The following is a 17064-nucleotide window of genomic DNA, read 5'->3' as shown; positions in this document are numbered from 1 at the left end:
TGGTGCGTGGACATCAGCTTTCTGTAGAAAAGACGCATACGAACCTTACTGACCCACCGCGGTGGCTCAGTGGCTATGGCGTTGCGCTTCTGAGCACGAGGTCACGGGTTCAACTCCCTGCCGCTATGGCCGCATTTCGATGAAAGCAGAGTGGAAACAAGCTCGTGTCCGGTGAATTGGGTGCAGATTAAAGAAACGAGTGATAGTCAAAATTATCCCGGGATCCTCCTCGACGGTGTCCCTCACAACCCGCTGTGCAGTTTTGAGACAATTGAATTGTTTCAAGAAACCTTACCAAATTTTACAAAGGCGCAGCACCTTGCGTGGTACATGAACAAGAGATCACTTACAGGGTCTCCATTTTACGCATGAACCATTTCTGGATTGAACTAAAAAAAGTTGTTGCACACTGTCGTGAACGCCCCCCCCCCCCCCCTAGCGAAGGACATTCCTTTCAACTGGGCAGAGGTTTGCACATTTTCACACTTCGCAATGGCTAAGATTTTTCTTTAGTTCTCGTAAAGGCCTCTCAACGATCTTGCAAGTTTTCCCGCACAAACCGCACAGAGATATCGCAGTACTTCATACCTTCAAAATCAGTGTAATGGAGCCTATGATGTAGTAATTTTCATAGGCATGTGATGACCGCGCCGTCTTCGCTCTCAAGTTTTATTGAACTTTGTGTTCGTGGCATAACAACAAAAAAGATTGTGACAGCAAAATAGAACGCAATGAATTACAGAAATGTGTATCCTAAACGGCAACTGTACATGATAAACAGAACCACCTGGTTGACATTCCACCAATACAAAAGCACACATTTTTTTTAATTGCGATGTAAAAAGCACACACATACACACGTCAGAGTTCGTTGACAGAGTAAAGCACTTGCAAAGGTAAGAAGAGGTTGACGTGCTTTCGGAGCTAATGAGTAGATTAAATATCTGACAATTAAATTAAGAGAGAAGACTCTTGCCTTTACAGTGCTCTTTGAATCAATGCACGTCAGCAGGGTGTGAATTTGGGCAAGTTTATGATTGAAGCATTTAGAAACAGTGAGCTAAATACGGGAGCGAAGGGAAAGGAACTCGTACTTCAGCAAACCGTTCGGACAACTCCCGGGCATCGCGCGCAAGTAAAACGTCGCTTATAGTACAAACGCTTTGACTCATTCGGCCCACTAAATTTTCAGAACGGAAGGATGCAACCGTAGGTGTATGGTTTTCTTGAATTGCCATGCATGAACTCAACTTTTTGTACCGAGTGAACAATTACGTAATTCGGAACGAGCCCGCATCCCTAGGTTTGCCTATGACACCCATACATCGCGCTCCACGATACACGCATATATTTCACAGGCACACACGTGGATCGCGCTGTTGCGATAGCTGGACAGAACCGCGCGCACCACAGATGCTCAGTATCGGCCGGAGTCGGGCAGCAGCGACAGCTTGTACAAATAACAAATACCAAGTGGCGTGCGACAGCAGTTTCGAGGCTTTGTGAAATGCGCGCGACAGCTGTATACCTCCAGGCACAGCTATGCTATACACAAATATGGACATCCGCGCTTTCACCTGATTTGCCGTCTCGATTAAATTTTTATTGGCAACATCAGTGGGGAATTCTACGTACGAGCCCAGGCTTGAACGCTGTGAAAAGATAACAAATGATAAATGCATACACTGTGTACAAAAAGAGACCGACACTCATGTGGTGAAGGAGCATGTCATAGCATGTGCCTTCTGGAAGCTGGTTGCAAGAATGTTTTGGAGTAGCCATCGTGCGGCCACCACGGCGGCGAGATAGGTTTGCAAGTCTCGTCTATTAAAGCGCTAGCCACGCTTAGTGGTGCTTGCGCAACAATGCAAAGCAATCTCGGCAATCAAATAAAGCAATGCACCCCACACTGCGCAAACTACGGGTGATAGTATGGCATCATATACAAGAACAGCTGTTCTTCGCCGCTGGCCTACGGGGTACCTAACCATCTGTCGAGGCAAATTTTTATTCAGGCAGAATGATGCCCAGATTATGTTTGCCTGAATAAGTTGCATGTGCCCCGATTGCCATTCCTGAATTCGAGGCTGACAACAGTTTCCGCATGCATACTGTAACAGTGTTCTTGAAGTGGAAGTGGCATAGCCTGTCTCGAGTAGACGCAATGTGCTGCTTTCTTTGCTCCTTTGTTTATATCGAGTACGTTGTATTGGGTGTGCGATGCATATGCGATGCGACTCAATGTACGCACCGATACGATATAGATATATACCACACTTGTACGCGTGTCTGCGGGTGAAAAAGTTTTCTTGCGATTTCGTGGATGGCCCGGTATAGCCGCAGTGGCCGGTTCGACAGGTCAGTTGCGCTGTCGCGCGCATGCGTCAGGATGCTGACGTGCACGTGTGGAGAATTGAGCCAAGCAAGAAGGAAGCCGAAGCAAGAACGAAGGAAAATTGAGCCATGCAAGAAAGGCGGGAGGCCGGGGTCGGCAACCGGCCGAAACCGAGTGTGGTGGGCTCCTTGTACTCTGAGAGGAGGGCGCGCAGGGTCGCCTTCACGTGCAGCTTGCCGAGAAGTCCGGGTTTTTCCTGGTTCATCTCCACATCACCAAGATTCCAAGAGTGGACTCGACCCGTTGGAAACCCCCATTAGCGGAAGCGCATGCCAGATACATTCATTGATTACCTTGGGGTGACGTGGCAGTCAAGCCTAGTCGACATAGGCATAACAAAGAGGAGAGGGAAAGGTGCGATAATAAATACGTTTGAAAAACAACTAACACACGATCAAAAGGAAGATGACCGAACGGTTATAGGGCAGCGGGGAGTCGTTGTAGCACGTCTCCCCGCTGCTCTTGTCCCTTCCTCAGCGCGCTATTCGAAGTTTAAGATTGCAGCCTATTTTGAAAGTACAAACTGGGTGTAAAGGAAGAGAAGACAATAATGATGTCGCATTTTACATCTCGAAAAAGTTTCCCAATAACGCATTTGTGTTGTTGGGCGCTAAGTTATAGTGCATTTTCGTGCCAGTTCTCGTACAAATAAATTGAATGCAGAAACACTGCTTGGCCAAGTTGTTTCGAATTTACATCGGTAATTTCGTAAAGGGAATCTTCTGAATGGCCACTGCTTTCTTGAAGTACAATCGGGGCGCAAGATTTGACACGATGAAGTATGTTGGCGACGTGCTTTTCAAGCACAGAGAATCTTACCATTTCCCATGAACATACTTACCGCGTCTTACTGAGCTCTTCCTCACTACATTGTGCAACCAGAAGAAAATTATTGAAAGTGTCACCAAATATCTGCAACATCACTTGGGCTGTACTCAGTTTTTCCAACCCTAATTCTTTTGCGCTGTCTTCAAATATTAAGTACACTGTCTTCTTACGAAGTGAACGTAATACATCTAATAAAGCACCTTGAAGTAAAGGAGTGGCCGCTGGCTTGAACGCTGCACAGTATTTTTTTTTCGTCAGCCGCAGTGACATTAAAACAGAAGGAATCGGTCGGCGCTCACCCTATGTGGCAATTAGCGTACGGTCTGTGTCAGCTGGAAAATACAGTGGTTTTTTCAAGCGTCAAAATAAAGCATGAGACCGAAGGTAGTACGATGACACATCAAGAATTCCGTCCCTCTGGTCATGAATTTCACCTTTGGTCGCCGACGTTGCCAGCGCGGGTCTAACGCCGCGGCTGCGTATGGGCACTTATTCAAGCCTCCCTGAACAGCGCACAACCGATGCGGCCGCATACGGGCTCCGACTCGAGTTTGTCGTCAAGGTTTCATCAGAGTGCGTCCATGAGGATGTCTGCAGCTGCCCTGATGCGGTAGGTCAACGAGGCTATCAGCGGCGCAGCAAGTGACGATGCATCGACGAGGGCTCGCTTCAGGGCGGTGAAACGCGAACCGACGTTGGCGTCATCGAAGCTGACGCCGAACACAACGTGCTTGCTTAGGTAGCTTGCCCACGTGTGGTTCCTAAAGGAAAGAGCAGATGTGCAAACAGATGACGGAGTAATTCGACGAGGGCTCAATCACACGTCGCACGACATCTTATTTAATAATTTTATTTACGATATTTACATATACTGCATCCCAATATAGGGCTATAGCATGAGTGGGGACATTGTAAATTACTATTCATCATACATTAAAACATGTACATATACAAAAAAATGAATGATTAAAATGAAGCGCTTTACATGTTAAGGAAGTGCTTAGCAGTGGAAGCTATAGAATCTTTTAGTGATATAGAACGAATGTTACCGGGCAGAGAATTGCAAAGCTCAATTATACCTGGCAAGAAATGTCTTTGAATGTGTTAGTACGAGCGAAAATCAGTGTTGTGTTCAAGGCGTGGCAGCTACGGGCACAACTTGCATTAGTAAATTTGATAATTTTTTTTGCGTTAGTAACGTTTTATGTAATGGTGGTTTACTATGGCGAGGGGTTTTAGCCAAAGTGCGGCGCAAATAACCTATTTTTTCAGAGCTTTCCCGTTTACTTATTCGATGTGTTAGAACAAGAAAGATGTTCTGTTAGAATGAGACCTAAGTATTTACATTGAGACACTCTTTTAAGTTTGATCCAGAGAATAATCAAACGAGAGAGGGCGCTTTGACTACTGGTAAATGACGTCATGACTGTTTTACTACAGTTGACATTCATTTGCCACGTTTTGCACCAAGCACAGAAAGACATAAGAAATTGTGCAAGACGCAATGGTCATCAATGGAGTTAACAGATTCGTATAATACTCAGTCAACTGCATAAAGTCTGATCTTAGTTAAGGTGCTATGAGGTAAACCATCAATACATATTATAAATATTAAAGGGCCAAATACGGATATCTATAGAAAGCGTGATGTGACGTCGATAGGAGCTGATCCTACTGTGTTGAAACAAACAAATCGTGAGCAAGAATGAATAAAACTGGTTATCCAAGCAGCATGACTAGGATTATTAAATATATGTAATTGACATGTTTCTATAATTGAGCTCATAATCATTGTTCTTTTCGGTGACAGTGCCAAGGTAATCTATGCTTTCCTGAATTTTCTTAGAATTATTCTCCAAGCAGTTACTGAAATTGAAATATTTGTTTTAAATGCATACCATTGCAATCAAGGCACTCGGCTGTTTCAATTACATCGTTTCTGCTATCCATATTTACTTGAATTAAAAAAATTTGTAAGGGTAAAATTCAATCCTCTAGCACAAGCAGAACTGTTTACTACACGCTCCAAGTCATTTACAGCGCGTTCACGGGCGGTTTGCAATAATTCATTGCTTTTATTTGTTAGTTGGCATAAATAAGAAGCTTTTCGGGCTGCTGCGGAATACCTCATTCGTTCCATGAAATTAGGTGCCATACACTTTAGCTGCGACATACACTGGATGGTTTGCCGCGCGCCCGAGGCCAGAACGCGGTAGTTATCACGCATTTTTGCTGCAGCCTTCGACTCCGGAAGCATGGCAACGAATGTTTTGACGGAACTTGTTGGCTTGTGTCATGCACAATTTTCAACATTACTACGGCTGGGGTGCTGAAGGGATCAAAAGTCACCTAATCTTGAAACAGTAAAACGTGTACAATTGCTACGACATCTTACCTGTATATGTTCCCTGCAAGAACGCCTGGACTGTCGATGAATACTCGTTCCAAAAGCATCAGTTTGTTGTTTATGCCTCTAAGAAGAGAATAAAGATTTCAAAATATATTTAACGCGTGCAGGAAGCTTGCTACATGACGTATCCCACTAGATAACATGCAAGCTGTGTGTGCTTTGCGCCCAGGAAATTTTGCGCGCTAAAGACCATTGTAAGCATGCCACACTTCGCATAAAATTTGATAAAGCCTGCGTGGAAAGGTATATTAAGCACCCAGTACCACAGCACATAAATGGTCACGGGAATAGACTTGCGCTTCTTTACACTTCTGTGCGAAAAAAAAAGGTAACTTGAGGATAAATACCACACAAACTGGCGCAAGACAAAGCCTACACAAGTTATCGGCAGCTTGTCTACCACGACAAGCTACCGACAAGCTCTTACACATGCAGGAAAACGTTCCATCATATTTTCAGCAATTATAACCGGCGCTGCACATTAAGATACTACGCTTAAAGCATTCTTGTTTCCGGGGGCGTATCGCGTGTCACAGCAAGTGCAATAGTCATTCGAAATTATACGAAGTTTATGTCTTAACTCGATAAGGTCAATTCGCCGTATATTTGGAAACTTGTTTCACCATTTACATGAACTTTGCGACGGATTACTTCTGGAGCCGGCCGCGCAGACTCTCCTTAATCAGGGTGCGACACCGGACTAGTTGGTATTCCATGCTGAAGTGACTAGCGCAAATCCTTAATCCTTATTCATCTATTTGGCAGATCTGTCGTCATTCTCTTCGACTACCACACCGTTCACACACGTTTGCTTATGAATTCTTTGCTCCAAGTTGTGTGCAATCCATCACTGGTCAGTATGCAGAAAAGACAACAGCAGCTAGTTTTTCTTTTTTGCTTCCGCCGTTCCCAGTAAGAATTCAGCCTAATGTATCTGTTTTCTGGCATCCTTTTCTGTAGACGGGTCATGCTTGAGGCGCTGACAACAAAACTAAAAGCCGAACATCTGATAATGTCTCACATATCGAAAATAGTCGAAAAAGCCAACGGAATGACCCGAAAGCGTACACGACATGAGCGCAGAATAAAGGAGAACATATCGACGGAAGCCCGTGTTGTTTTATATGACGCTACGTTAAAGTGCCATGCGCACAGGCTTGGAGGCGCCTGGGGATGTACCGAAAAAACGAAAATCAAGTGTTGACACTGTTTATAGACATATTTCTGATAACACAACAATCCAGTTCAGCTACGCGGCTCGCGGAAAAAAAACTAGCGGATTAGTGTTATAATTCCACATAAGCTAAAAACACGCCATCCCAGCCACAATAAAAATGTAGCTGTGAAAAATGTATTTTAGCAAACCTCGAATCTCAACCGCATTTGATTTAGATTTTAGCAAACAGGCACTTCAAAGGGCTGGTAGAATGACTTATTTGGTCCTGTGACGCCACAAATGCAAGAAAAGCAAATCTAAAACATTCGTTCGCTAAAACAACAAATTGTTTACTGAATATCTTATGAAAGACGCCTAATGTTCTCCAACGCCGAAACAAAACTTCAGTTACAGCTATGATCCCGCTGGAGCGAAACATCTTGCTGTTTACCGGCGCTAGAAACTGCTCAATAATCTCGCAAATCTGCTCAAATTGAGCAAAGAAAATCTTGATTTCGAATCTGCCAAGAAGCTTGGCTATACGTTGGAAGCGCATTTTGGTCGTCAAACAAGCAAATAATCTGCGAGACATAGCAGAAAATTTGGCCAAATGACCACACTGCCTTTATCGTTTACAGCCACTGCCGTACGTGTAGTGAGGCGCGCGTTGTAATGTCGCCTTTTTGCTCAGTATCCTTCACACTCTTGGCAGTCTGTTTCGCTAACGATGCTTGGCTCTACATGTGGCATGGCATCAGGGCGATTCGTCGCTTAACTCAGCTTTTTCGGCGTTGCAGTGTTGGGGAAGATTACCTTGGAAAAAAAATTGTGAGACGATGGTCCGTTTTCGAAAAAAAGTTTCTGGCAGACCTACACGACATTACAAAATCGTTGAGAAAAGCTCAGCGTAGCTGTCACACATATTCATTAAGATGAAGCCATTCTGACACGTGGCACTCCCTGGTTCTCAACGCCGCTCCAAGAGACACCGTAAGGGTGCCACTGTCAACTAGGTGACGGCGTCACATTCCCGCTGTGCTACGAAATGACTCGATGTGGCATTTCTAGCGTGCGGGCGTGTAGTTGTCAGAAGTACCGACGCGATATTTTCTGTACTAGTGAAAATGCTGAGAATTGACAATTACCCCCGTGTGCCGTTAATATTACGTTGAGCCTGAGTGATTCTCGTTATCACCTCTTACCATTACGAGGTGATATCATAATACACGTATCGAAACAGCATTCCTGCACACCTTTTTATGAACACGAACTCTATGATAAAATCCCAAATATTGAGAGCTTGTTTATGGTTGTCATAATGGCGTCAGTAATTTCACGACCTTTGACATTCATCCAACTTTGGGCAATAATGATTCCAAACGAATTCAAATACAGTCCCACTTGATTATTCGATCCTACTTTTAGCAGTGCCAGGTGCTATAGTAAAGGGAGAACGTCTAACGGAGAATGAAATTTTAGCCGCCATTTCATAAATATATCATGACTAAACTTCATGAATGTTTCAGCTTGCCTGTGGTGTAGATAACTCTAGCTGCTACTGTAGAGCAGAGTGGCTCTCCACAATGTCCCAACAAAATAATCAGTGAATGTTTTTCAAGAAGTCAATAGCTTTTTTTTTTTTCATTTTCACTATGTTTTGCTTAGATATAGTGCATCTTTCTATGTGTTATCTGGCAGGTCTGAAATAGCAACATATTATTGTGCAACTCTACGATGTACCAATTACAACAAAGAACCTCAACATTTCTCGCCACACACACGCACACACATTCAAAGGTCAGGATAATTGCAAATTTAGTCTCAACCGGAATGATACTTGAAGCAGGGATTCGCCTCCTTACCTGAAACTTTTGCTACGGTGCCTCTCTTGCTCGACAGCATCGGCGGCCCTCGAGAAGCTTTCCACAGCTGACACTAGTGGCTCTGCGGTGAGTAGCGAACCAGAATGACAAATCAAGAAGCGGTAACTAACCTTGGCCAGCCATACTTGCGTCGAGCACCTTTCTAGGAAGATAAACAGTTCCCACGTTAGCGAATCGGAAACCGCCATCGAAACACAAACACTGTACTTCCAGATTACCGTGGCAGAAAAGGGCATGCATTCTGATATAGTGCCGACTTTCAAGAAATAACATTAAGTAATTCCATGTGCTTTCCTAGCGTCAATGACGGCAGGTATTGACGATGTACGGGTGACGCTCGTAATTGGAAGCCGATAATGCTGTTATAAGCCTCGAATATTTGGCACAGGTATGACTCTTTGCTTAGAGAGGCGTAAGTTCTTAGTAATCTGCGCACAGGGTTTCTTGCAATAATTACTAGAGCGAACGCCGGCGCTAGTGTCTACGGGAGCTGCAATAGGGGGGCGGTTCAGCCAGTATCGGAGTTACGGGAAGCGCAAGCATTTGCCTCAGTTTTGTCCTTCTGGCTTCGAGTGGCCCCGTGACTTCGTAAATTCGTAATTTGCAACAAGCACTGTGTAATAAACAAGTAAGTAAACATTACTAAAACTGTTCCACGGCAGGATTCCAGCAAAGGGCCTCTAGAACAGGAGCCCGATATTGAAACCATTACGCCACGGGCGCATGCATCGACACGCGATATAGAACGGCCTTATGAATTTCTTGCGGGCAAGCCAGCGTGATGAGAAACTTCGTGCGTTTCAATTTGTCCACCTCAACATGTTGAGCAGCTGCACTTAGTAGCAACTGTGCGTGTTTGCGGAGTGTTCTGCACTTGGGAAAGTATAGATCGCTTTGAAATTTAGAACAGTGAAGACAGGTAGAGCTTAATAAACGAAGCCACAAGAACGTCTCAATCCACAAGTACGAAGATCAGGGGAATCCATGTACTTCCCACCATTCCCATGGTGGCTGAAAGATCGCAGCGGTAGAGTTCCCTCTAGTAATTATTGCACGAAAATCTATGGTTGTGCCCACTCCTCATCGTCTACATCTGCGCGGCTTCGCTTTTTCTTTGGATTTGCCGCCGACGTTCCCTAGCCTTCCGTAGCCGTTTTAAATATTTGTGCTATATGTCAGCCACTGAGTCATGGCAAGTTAATTGAAATACTTTGTTATAGATATTAACGTATAGTAACAATCGCTTGAAAGAGTGAAATAGTGTGATAATGTCGGCATTTTGTACTATAGCTCGTGTAGAAGACTACTGCATATTGAGTGGGAACCTCGTTGCCAACAAGGCTGAGTGTTTACGCTGGTGGGTTTTTAACCCACATGGGGAGAAAGCTATTTGCGTGGGTGCCACAACACCTTTTGTATATGTACTTATTTGTAACGCGTTTTATGAATATATTTGCCACACAACGTCACGATCCCCCTGAGCTGTCGGGATTTTTCTAAATGAAAGGGGAAAGCTTGTAACAACATACTCCCTTGAAAAAAAAAAGTGAATTTTTGACTAGGAAGTAGGAAGCACGTTAGCCTATCGCCGTAAATGAATCACCATTCAATTATTTATGTCTTTAAGAACGTTTTTTCATTGTCAAGTAAATTGCTTGCTGCTATGGCACGAATTTTTCACGGTACAGTTTCTGAGAGGCACCGCTCTGCGCTCTAAATATTAACGCCTATCGTCTAACGTGTTCCACATTAAAGCTTGCTCGTCACATCAAGTGATAACAGGGCGTTTACTTTACAACGCGCAGTACATACCACTGGCGTCGGCTAGGTAAAATACAACAAAACGATCCTGCACTCTTTACTTTTTGCGAATTTCCTCAAACATGCGAACCTTAATAAGGGGGGCTCTCAAGGCGCCTTTCCTTGTTTTTTCCTCTTGAACCACCAATATTTATACATTGCGAAAGAACAGGCATGTTACGCAGACTTCTATTCAAAAAGCATAGTGCCCCTCTGTCACGCATTCCAATCCATTAGCAGAAACATGCTAGACGAATACAGGAGACAAGAATAAAGAATAGCACCCCTTTATGTTTCTTTTTCTTTCTTTTGAATTTGCCATAGTTGGCACTTCTCGCTCTCGTCTTTTTTTTTTTTTTTCCTTAGCACCTTCCTGCAGGTAGAAGCAGCCCAACCATTCCTTTTCCCATCCTTCCTACGCTTGGGGCATCAGGTTTCGCGTGCCGCACGCACCCACGTCGATCCGCTGGTCCTCGATGTGCGTGGCGTACAGCACCCGCAGCTCGGCCAGGCTCTCGTTGAGTGCCGCTGCGTACGGCCGAACCGTGTGGGGCAGCAGCGCCGGCACCGCCAGTAAGTGCGCTGCCGACGCCAGCAGCTGCGTGACGGCCCGAAGGAACTGGCCGGCACATACGAAGAAAAACAAAACAAAACAAATAAAACGAAAACAGTCGATACAGTCGGGTGTTTGGAGACGGAACCGGCCGCTGAGTACTTCAGCGCGAGTGTACGAAGACATTCTAGCCGCACCGCACGCTTCCGGCTATCGAGCACTTGCTATGACCTTGAATTGTGCAAATAAAGCGCAGTCTGAATAGGACGCTTTCTTACGAGACATCGATATCGACACCCGCCGTGGTTGTTCAGTGGCTATATGGTGTTGGGCTGCTGAGCACGAGGTCGCGGGATTGAATCCCGGCCACGGCGGCCGCATTTCGATGGGGGCGAAATGCGAAAACACCCGTGTGCTTAGATTGAGGCGCACGTTAAAGAACCCCAGGTGGTCGAAATTTCCGGAGTCCTCCACTACGGCGTGCCTCATAATCAGAAAGTGGTTTTGGCACGTAAAACCCCATAATTTTTTTTTCGATATCGACAGTCAGCTAGTGTGGCGCTACAGACAGCTACATGGCTTAGTTTATGCCATTCTAGTGGCTGGCACTGCGACATAAAAATCGGGCGCCTCCGAAGGGCGTGGCAGTTGGGCTAATCGACGATTCGGTTTTGAGGACGCAATGGAGCTGCAGTCAATCGTCACACAAAACTTACCAGCGCCAATTTGTTACAAACCTGCAAGCAGCTGTAGGATCATATCAGGCAGTGCTCCAGGTATTCCACTAATTATGCTCGGCAGTCTGTCCTTTCTAATTCTAAAGTAAATTTGCTTAATTTTATATTAGTGCTTTAATTACTACTTCGACTCTCTTTAATATGTCTGCCGCTTCTGCAAGAGTAATCCCGAAGAAAACCAAGACATGTATATCTTCACTATTCATGGAGATCGCCGAACACATCTTCTGAAAGGCTCTCCATGCGGCTGGAACAGAAATATTAATAATAAGAAAACATGATTGTCTCAACGGTAGTAACGAACTGCAAATCTTCTACTTTCTCTACGGCTGGCAAAATAACTTGTAGAGGCAGCGCCGGTGGAGTAGGGCAGGATAACGTATCAGGAACTGCATCTACCTGTTGATAGGAAAAACTGTGGACAAGATTTTGATCTTGAATGATGTCTTGCTTTTAAAAGCTTCGGAGTCAGAGATTATGGCACAGCTATGTCCTCCATTCGACGAAAGTAAAGGTCGCTTAACTGGCATCACCGCGTACCTATAAAACAATGTGAGGCACCACTTTCGGAAAACATGAACACAACAGCAGCGTTTCAACGTGCCGAGAAACTTTACGCTGAGATCCGCGCTATCAGAAGCACATTATTTAAGAAAATGAGTTCCTATCCATGCTAGCTCATTGTGTGCAACAACTTTGATATTTACCAAAAATTCCTTATCGACCATCTTGTAAGCCATTTCCGTCTCATAGATGGTGTGGTAAAGTGGCAGGCAAGAGTCGAAACTCTGAAATAAAATAAAAGGTTAATAATAAGCCATAAAATATTGTTCACAGTATTATAATATATTGTATAACGGAAACTCAGAATTCATAGCCGAACACGGCACATTTATCTCGGATACATGCAACGCTGTCGCTGACCAAAATCTCTGGCAAATGGGCAGCTTGTAAATGCAGAACACGTAAACTGTGATAACGTCTCTTGCAATAATATGACAATAACAGAAATAAATGAATGAGTTATGCACTATTGAATATGCAAAAAACGCTCGGATCAATTTAGTGTGACCCGGCTCAGCCAATACATTCAATCTAAAGAGAGCTTGAAATTTAAAGTAGACCTTGAAATAATCGTATAACTTCAAGTTACCGCTCAGGAAATTAATGACTAAACACGCATGCTACTTGCATGAAAGATCGGTGCCTTTGACCAGGACCTGGCCGCCTGTGTTTCGTCCTAAAGTATCAAACATATCGTCACCGCGTTTTACTTAGCCTTAGCTTTAGCAAGATTTGAAATTTAAGTTATCGAACCAATAAAGATCGAATAACAAACACGAACTAAATTGTAGTCAAGTTTTCAAGCATTTGCGTATTCGTATTGCTTAATAATGAGAACCACCTCACCTACCTGGTTACGGCAGGCGTAGCGAACGTCCACGCAAGGAATGCCAAGTTCGTGGAAGAACGGAGCGTAATCACTGTCCGACGCGAGATCCAGGAACCTGAATAAAGCATTACCGTTTGAGCCTTTGGTCAACGCGTAAGCACTAGAGTGTTACAGCCGCCAAGTCTTATGCTGATCGTAACATTGCTGACAAATTTGACATATCAGTGAACACAAAATTACGCGTATTGCAGTGCAATTGAAAGAAAAAAGTGCGACAGGCAGTGGAATTGAAATGGAGTGCGGCTACAGTAAGCATATTATTGCGATAACATTTATATGAACACTCCAGGCGCGTTTATACTGTCGGCGTCAACGTCGGCGCTACGTTTCGCGCAAAGTCCAAGGGCGATAAGATCGTCGCCGCGCACCGCATGCTGTACGTGCGAGCGAAAGCGTGCGAGGGTCAGCCGGCGATGGCGACTCAGTCTCACGCACGCAACGGAGGAAAGCGGGGAGAAAGCGCGCGCCGTCTTCCGTCGCGCACAAGACTCTGGGGTAGGGAGAGGGGAGGGGGCGCGTTCTGCTCCGGGCGGCCCGGGCGGCCGCGCGCGCACGCCCGGGCCGCTGTAGCTTGAAAGCCATCTGTGAAAGGACAGAGTCCGCCGTGCGCTGTGTTCTCGCGGCTTAGTTCGCGTTGGCGCGAGACGCAACACGAAGGTCAATTCGCTCGCTCCCGCTGCCGCACTTCCTTACTCCAGCGTTTTGACAGCGTGCTTCCGCGGTCATTGAATGAGATGTGTTCGAGTTTGCTTGAGCGCGCGTGACACCATGCTTTATTAATTTAGTTAGTGTGCCTATGTTTGCAAGTTTATACGGCCGATAAAAATATTATCCTTACTTTGTACAGCCGTAAATTAATTTGCTATCGCAATCGATGCTTGACCTTTCTGGCCTAACTGCGACATTCTTTTTGAACGTTTGAAAGGCTGCAAGTGAGTTGCATAATAAGGCCTCGCTGCGAAGAACTTCGATTTCACTTTTGACTATCCGTGGTTTCGAAAAATTATCTGAAAGGTAAATACAAGGTGTCATTTTTACTCTCTCTCGACTTCGGAATGCGGCTACCACGGCAGGGTATCAAAAACATAATATTCTGTTGAGCAGGCGAAGTTCGTTGCAGCTGTTCAAGGCTGCGGATGCTATAAGTCACGAGCCTAACTGTTACCCGCTTTTTATTACTCATTCATTTTTGTAACAGAAAGTTTCAGGGCAGGCCGAGCATAAATTGAACACCCCATAAAGTCAACCGTTTCAGAATTAATGAAACACAATTGTATGAAAAAAAAACAGGAAGGACAAACGTCCGCTACTATTCCAAAACGGTGCATATCCAGCGCACTGAATACAGGATATTCTTCCATATGTCTAAGGAGATATTATTTTATTTCAGATCGGTCATGATTTGCTGAGAAGACCAACTGCTTAATGAGAACTCACCTACTCATGTTATTCTTGCCTAGACAAAGCAATTACTGCTTCCTCTTTCTTGCAAAACATAAGCGAAATTGACGTTGCGAAGGACACGATGCTCATGTGTGTTTTTAATTAAATTATATATTATGTTTGAAGACACATGTGTTATATTAATTATATACATCGCTCTCATTCTCGCAGTGAGCTGCACTTACGCTCCACACATGTAGCTCAACGCGCGCAATGTGAAATCACTGAACCGCATCACATGTATCGAGACCGACGCACCCATTATATCCCATTCAACCCTCTTCGTTCTCTGTTTGCGAAAAAAGTTCTGAGTGTCATTACGGCAAAATTCAATGTTGCATGACTGGTTGAATGGCCAAGAACCGCTTGGTTGACGCCAGAATGACGCCCAGTAATAAACAATCGTAAGGATGCTGTCAACCAACGTTTCTAGGCCAAATCTTGAAAGCGACAAACGTTAACGTAGTAAGTTGACCTAAATGAAGGACCACAGAACACTTTTTATAGGAATGGTATGCATTTCACACGCTTTTTTTGTTTGTTTTGCAAGTGCTTAGAATCCGCAGATGTAAATTTTCGCATATGTGCGTACCTTGGCTCGGTGTCAGGATTATTGAACGACGGCGAGTTCACAAGCCAGGTGTCGAACACCGACGCCCTCCCGTGCGCGACTTCGTCCTTGTCCGGATTCGGAATCTACGCAATAAACACAGCGTGATGCTGTAGAAAACAAAACCGTAAAACTTACGCTCCACCTGTCCCTTTGTGAAGATGATTGCTTACTAGTCCAGGGCACTGTGACGTCTAGAACAAAACTGACGCTTGATGAAGTGACTCTATCAGTAAAAGATCGGTGATAACCAATTTTCATCAGATATTTTTGCCCTCGTAGCTGTACTTATGCAAACAGAATGAAGAAAAGGGCGGAGCCTAGGTGTAGAGGTTTCAACGAATATTTCTGGCCTTGTGATTGGCGAATTCCTTGCCAGAATGTGAGTGACAAAGGGAAGCGGATGTTGTCTTTCAGAAACGCCGTGAAAAATGACAAAAACAAACAACAATCGACTTTTAGCATTGTGCAGCTGAGGTTGCGGCAAGCCTACCCGCTTTCGTCGAGAAGTTACGTCAGTTCTATAGTTTAAACGCGCTCATCAGGTCAAAGTTCCGCGCCTTTCTTGTTTAAGAATACACGGCTCTTAAGAAGCTGCCTTTGGCTTGCCACGTGCCAAAATCTATTACCGAAAGGCGCCAGACACATTATTAGCCCAGACATGCCGGCTACCAAAAGGCTCCTCGTGTGGCTACTCAAATTAGAATGCTTCGCGCCGTACCTTTTTAGACGATTGCCAGATTAAATGGGCCAGCAAGGGACTGGAGGACACTTCCAGAGTGCCGTTTCCCTGAACAGCGATGTCCACGTTCAAGTACGCCACAGCTTGATGACTCAGCTGCACGCGATGTTGCTGCGTAGAACAGAGATCCTTTAGTTAAGCTCGGCGAAGCTTTGAGATTACACAAAGCAACCCGTAGCGATTTCCTGTGAAGCGATGCTTCATAGACCACTCGTCATACAGTAAGCGGCATACAAAGAAGACAGATTCGCAGAAATATGGAGCCTTGAAGTGGCTAACAGCGGTCGCAGAACTGATACTTTAGTTTGAATTGAAAAGTTCTTCAATTGTAGAAGGCAAGTCCTCCTGCGGAAACGCCGGCTCTTCGTTGTAATATCCCTTGTTAGGCCACTGTTGTCAACAAAAACTTCAGCTGTTTAAACGCCGACTCGTAGTCAGCAGTCCACAGGTATGGGGTGTCTTAGCGAAGAAGAGACGTGAGGGGAGAGGCAAGCTGTGCGAAATTCTTCATAAAGCGCCGGAAATATGAGCAAAGGCCCAAAAAGCTTTGCATATCTTTCACCGTTTGTGGCTGTTGGAAGTCGCGAACCGCTGCTATCTTTTCAGGGTCTGGTCGTATGCCGTCTTTGTCGACCAGAAAGCCTAGTACGAGGGCTTGACGCTCACCGAAATGACATTTCTTCGAGTTTAAAATAAGGCCAGCTTGCTGGATACAGTCAAGAACGATCGACAGGCGCTTATTGTGCTCGTGAAATGTCCGGCGTAGATAATGACGTCGTCTAAATAACACATGCAGATTTCCCATTTGAGTCCGCGGAGCAACTTTAAGGCGTTCAAGCTCTTCTTTAACCACTTGCCGAATCACCGAGGAGATGTCGTCGTGGGTTGGGACGGACACACTTGCAATAGTAGTAACATTGTCCAAGCGTCAAAACTTTGGCCCAATCCTTCTCATTTTCAGCGCTTCAAACCCCCGGCAGTGTTTCTTCAGATCAGACGGAGTACTAAGATCTTCCTTCGTTATAAGAAAATTATAAACATCTTCAGCGATTCC

General features: G+C 44.9%; 1 protein-coding gene across 2 annotated transcripts in view; it reads right to left on the bottom strand.

Annotated features, from left to right (window-relative positions):
• Positions 1 to 655: 655 nt before the first annotated feature.
• LOC142587596 (N-acetylated-alpha-linked acidic dipeptidase 2-like) overlaps positions 656 to 17064 on the bottom strand; it is a 65899-nt gene continuing 49490 nt past the window's right edge. For both annotated transcript variants that reach the window (XM_075698725.1, XM_075698724.1), the window contains exons 12-19: positions 15990 to 16121; positions 15251 to 15354; positions 13177 to 13270; positions 12470 to 12550; positions 10926 to 11091; positions 8652 to 8733; positions 5619 to 5696; positions 656 to 3984 (exon numbers count right to left, since the gene is read on the bottom strand). In XM_075698725.1, the coding sequence (XP_075554840.1) occupies positions 3792 to 3984; positions 5619 to 5696; positions 8652 to 8733; positions 10926 to 11091; positions 12470 to 12550; positions 13177 to 13270; positions 15251 to 15354; positions 15990 to 16121 (930 nt within the window). In that variant the 3' untranslated portion in view covers positions 656 to 3791. The remainder of the gene's footprint in view (positions 3985 to 5618; positions 5697 to 8651; positions 8734 to 10925; positions 11092 to 12469; positions 12551 to 13176; positions 13271 to 15250; positions 15355 to 15989; positions 16122 to 17064) is intronic.

Source organism: Dermacentor variabilis, chromosome 7 (assembly GCF_050947875.1).
Source record: "Dermacentor variabilis isolate Ectoservices chromosome 7, ASM5094787v1, whole genome shotgun sequence".
In the NCBI taxonomy this organism is placed as follows: domain Eukaryota; kingdom Metazoa; phylum Arthropoda; class Arachnida; order Ixodida; family Ixodidae; genus Dermacentor; species Dermacentor variabilis.
This window is presented reverse-complemented; position numbering and strand designations above follow the sequence as displayed.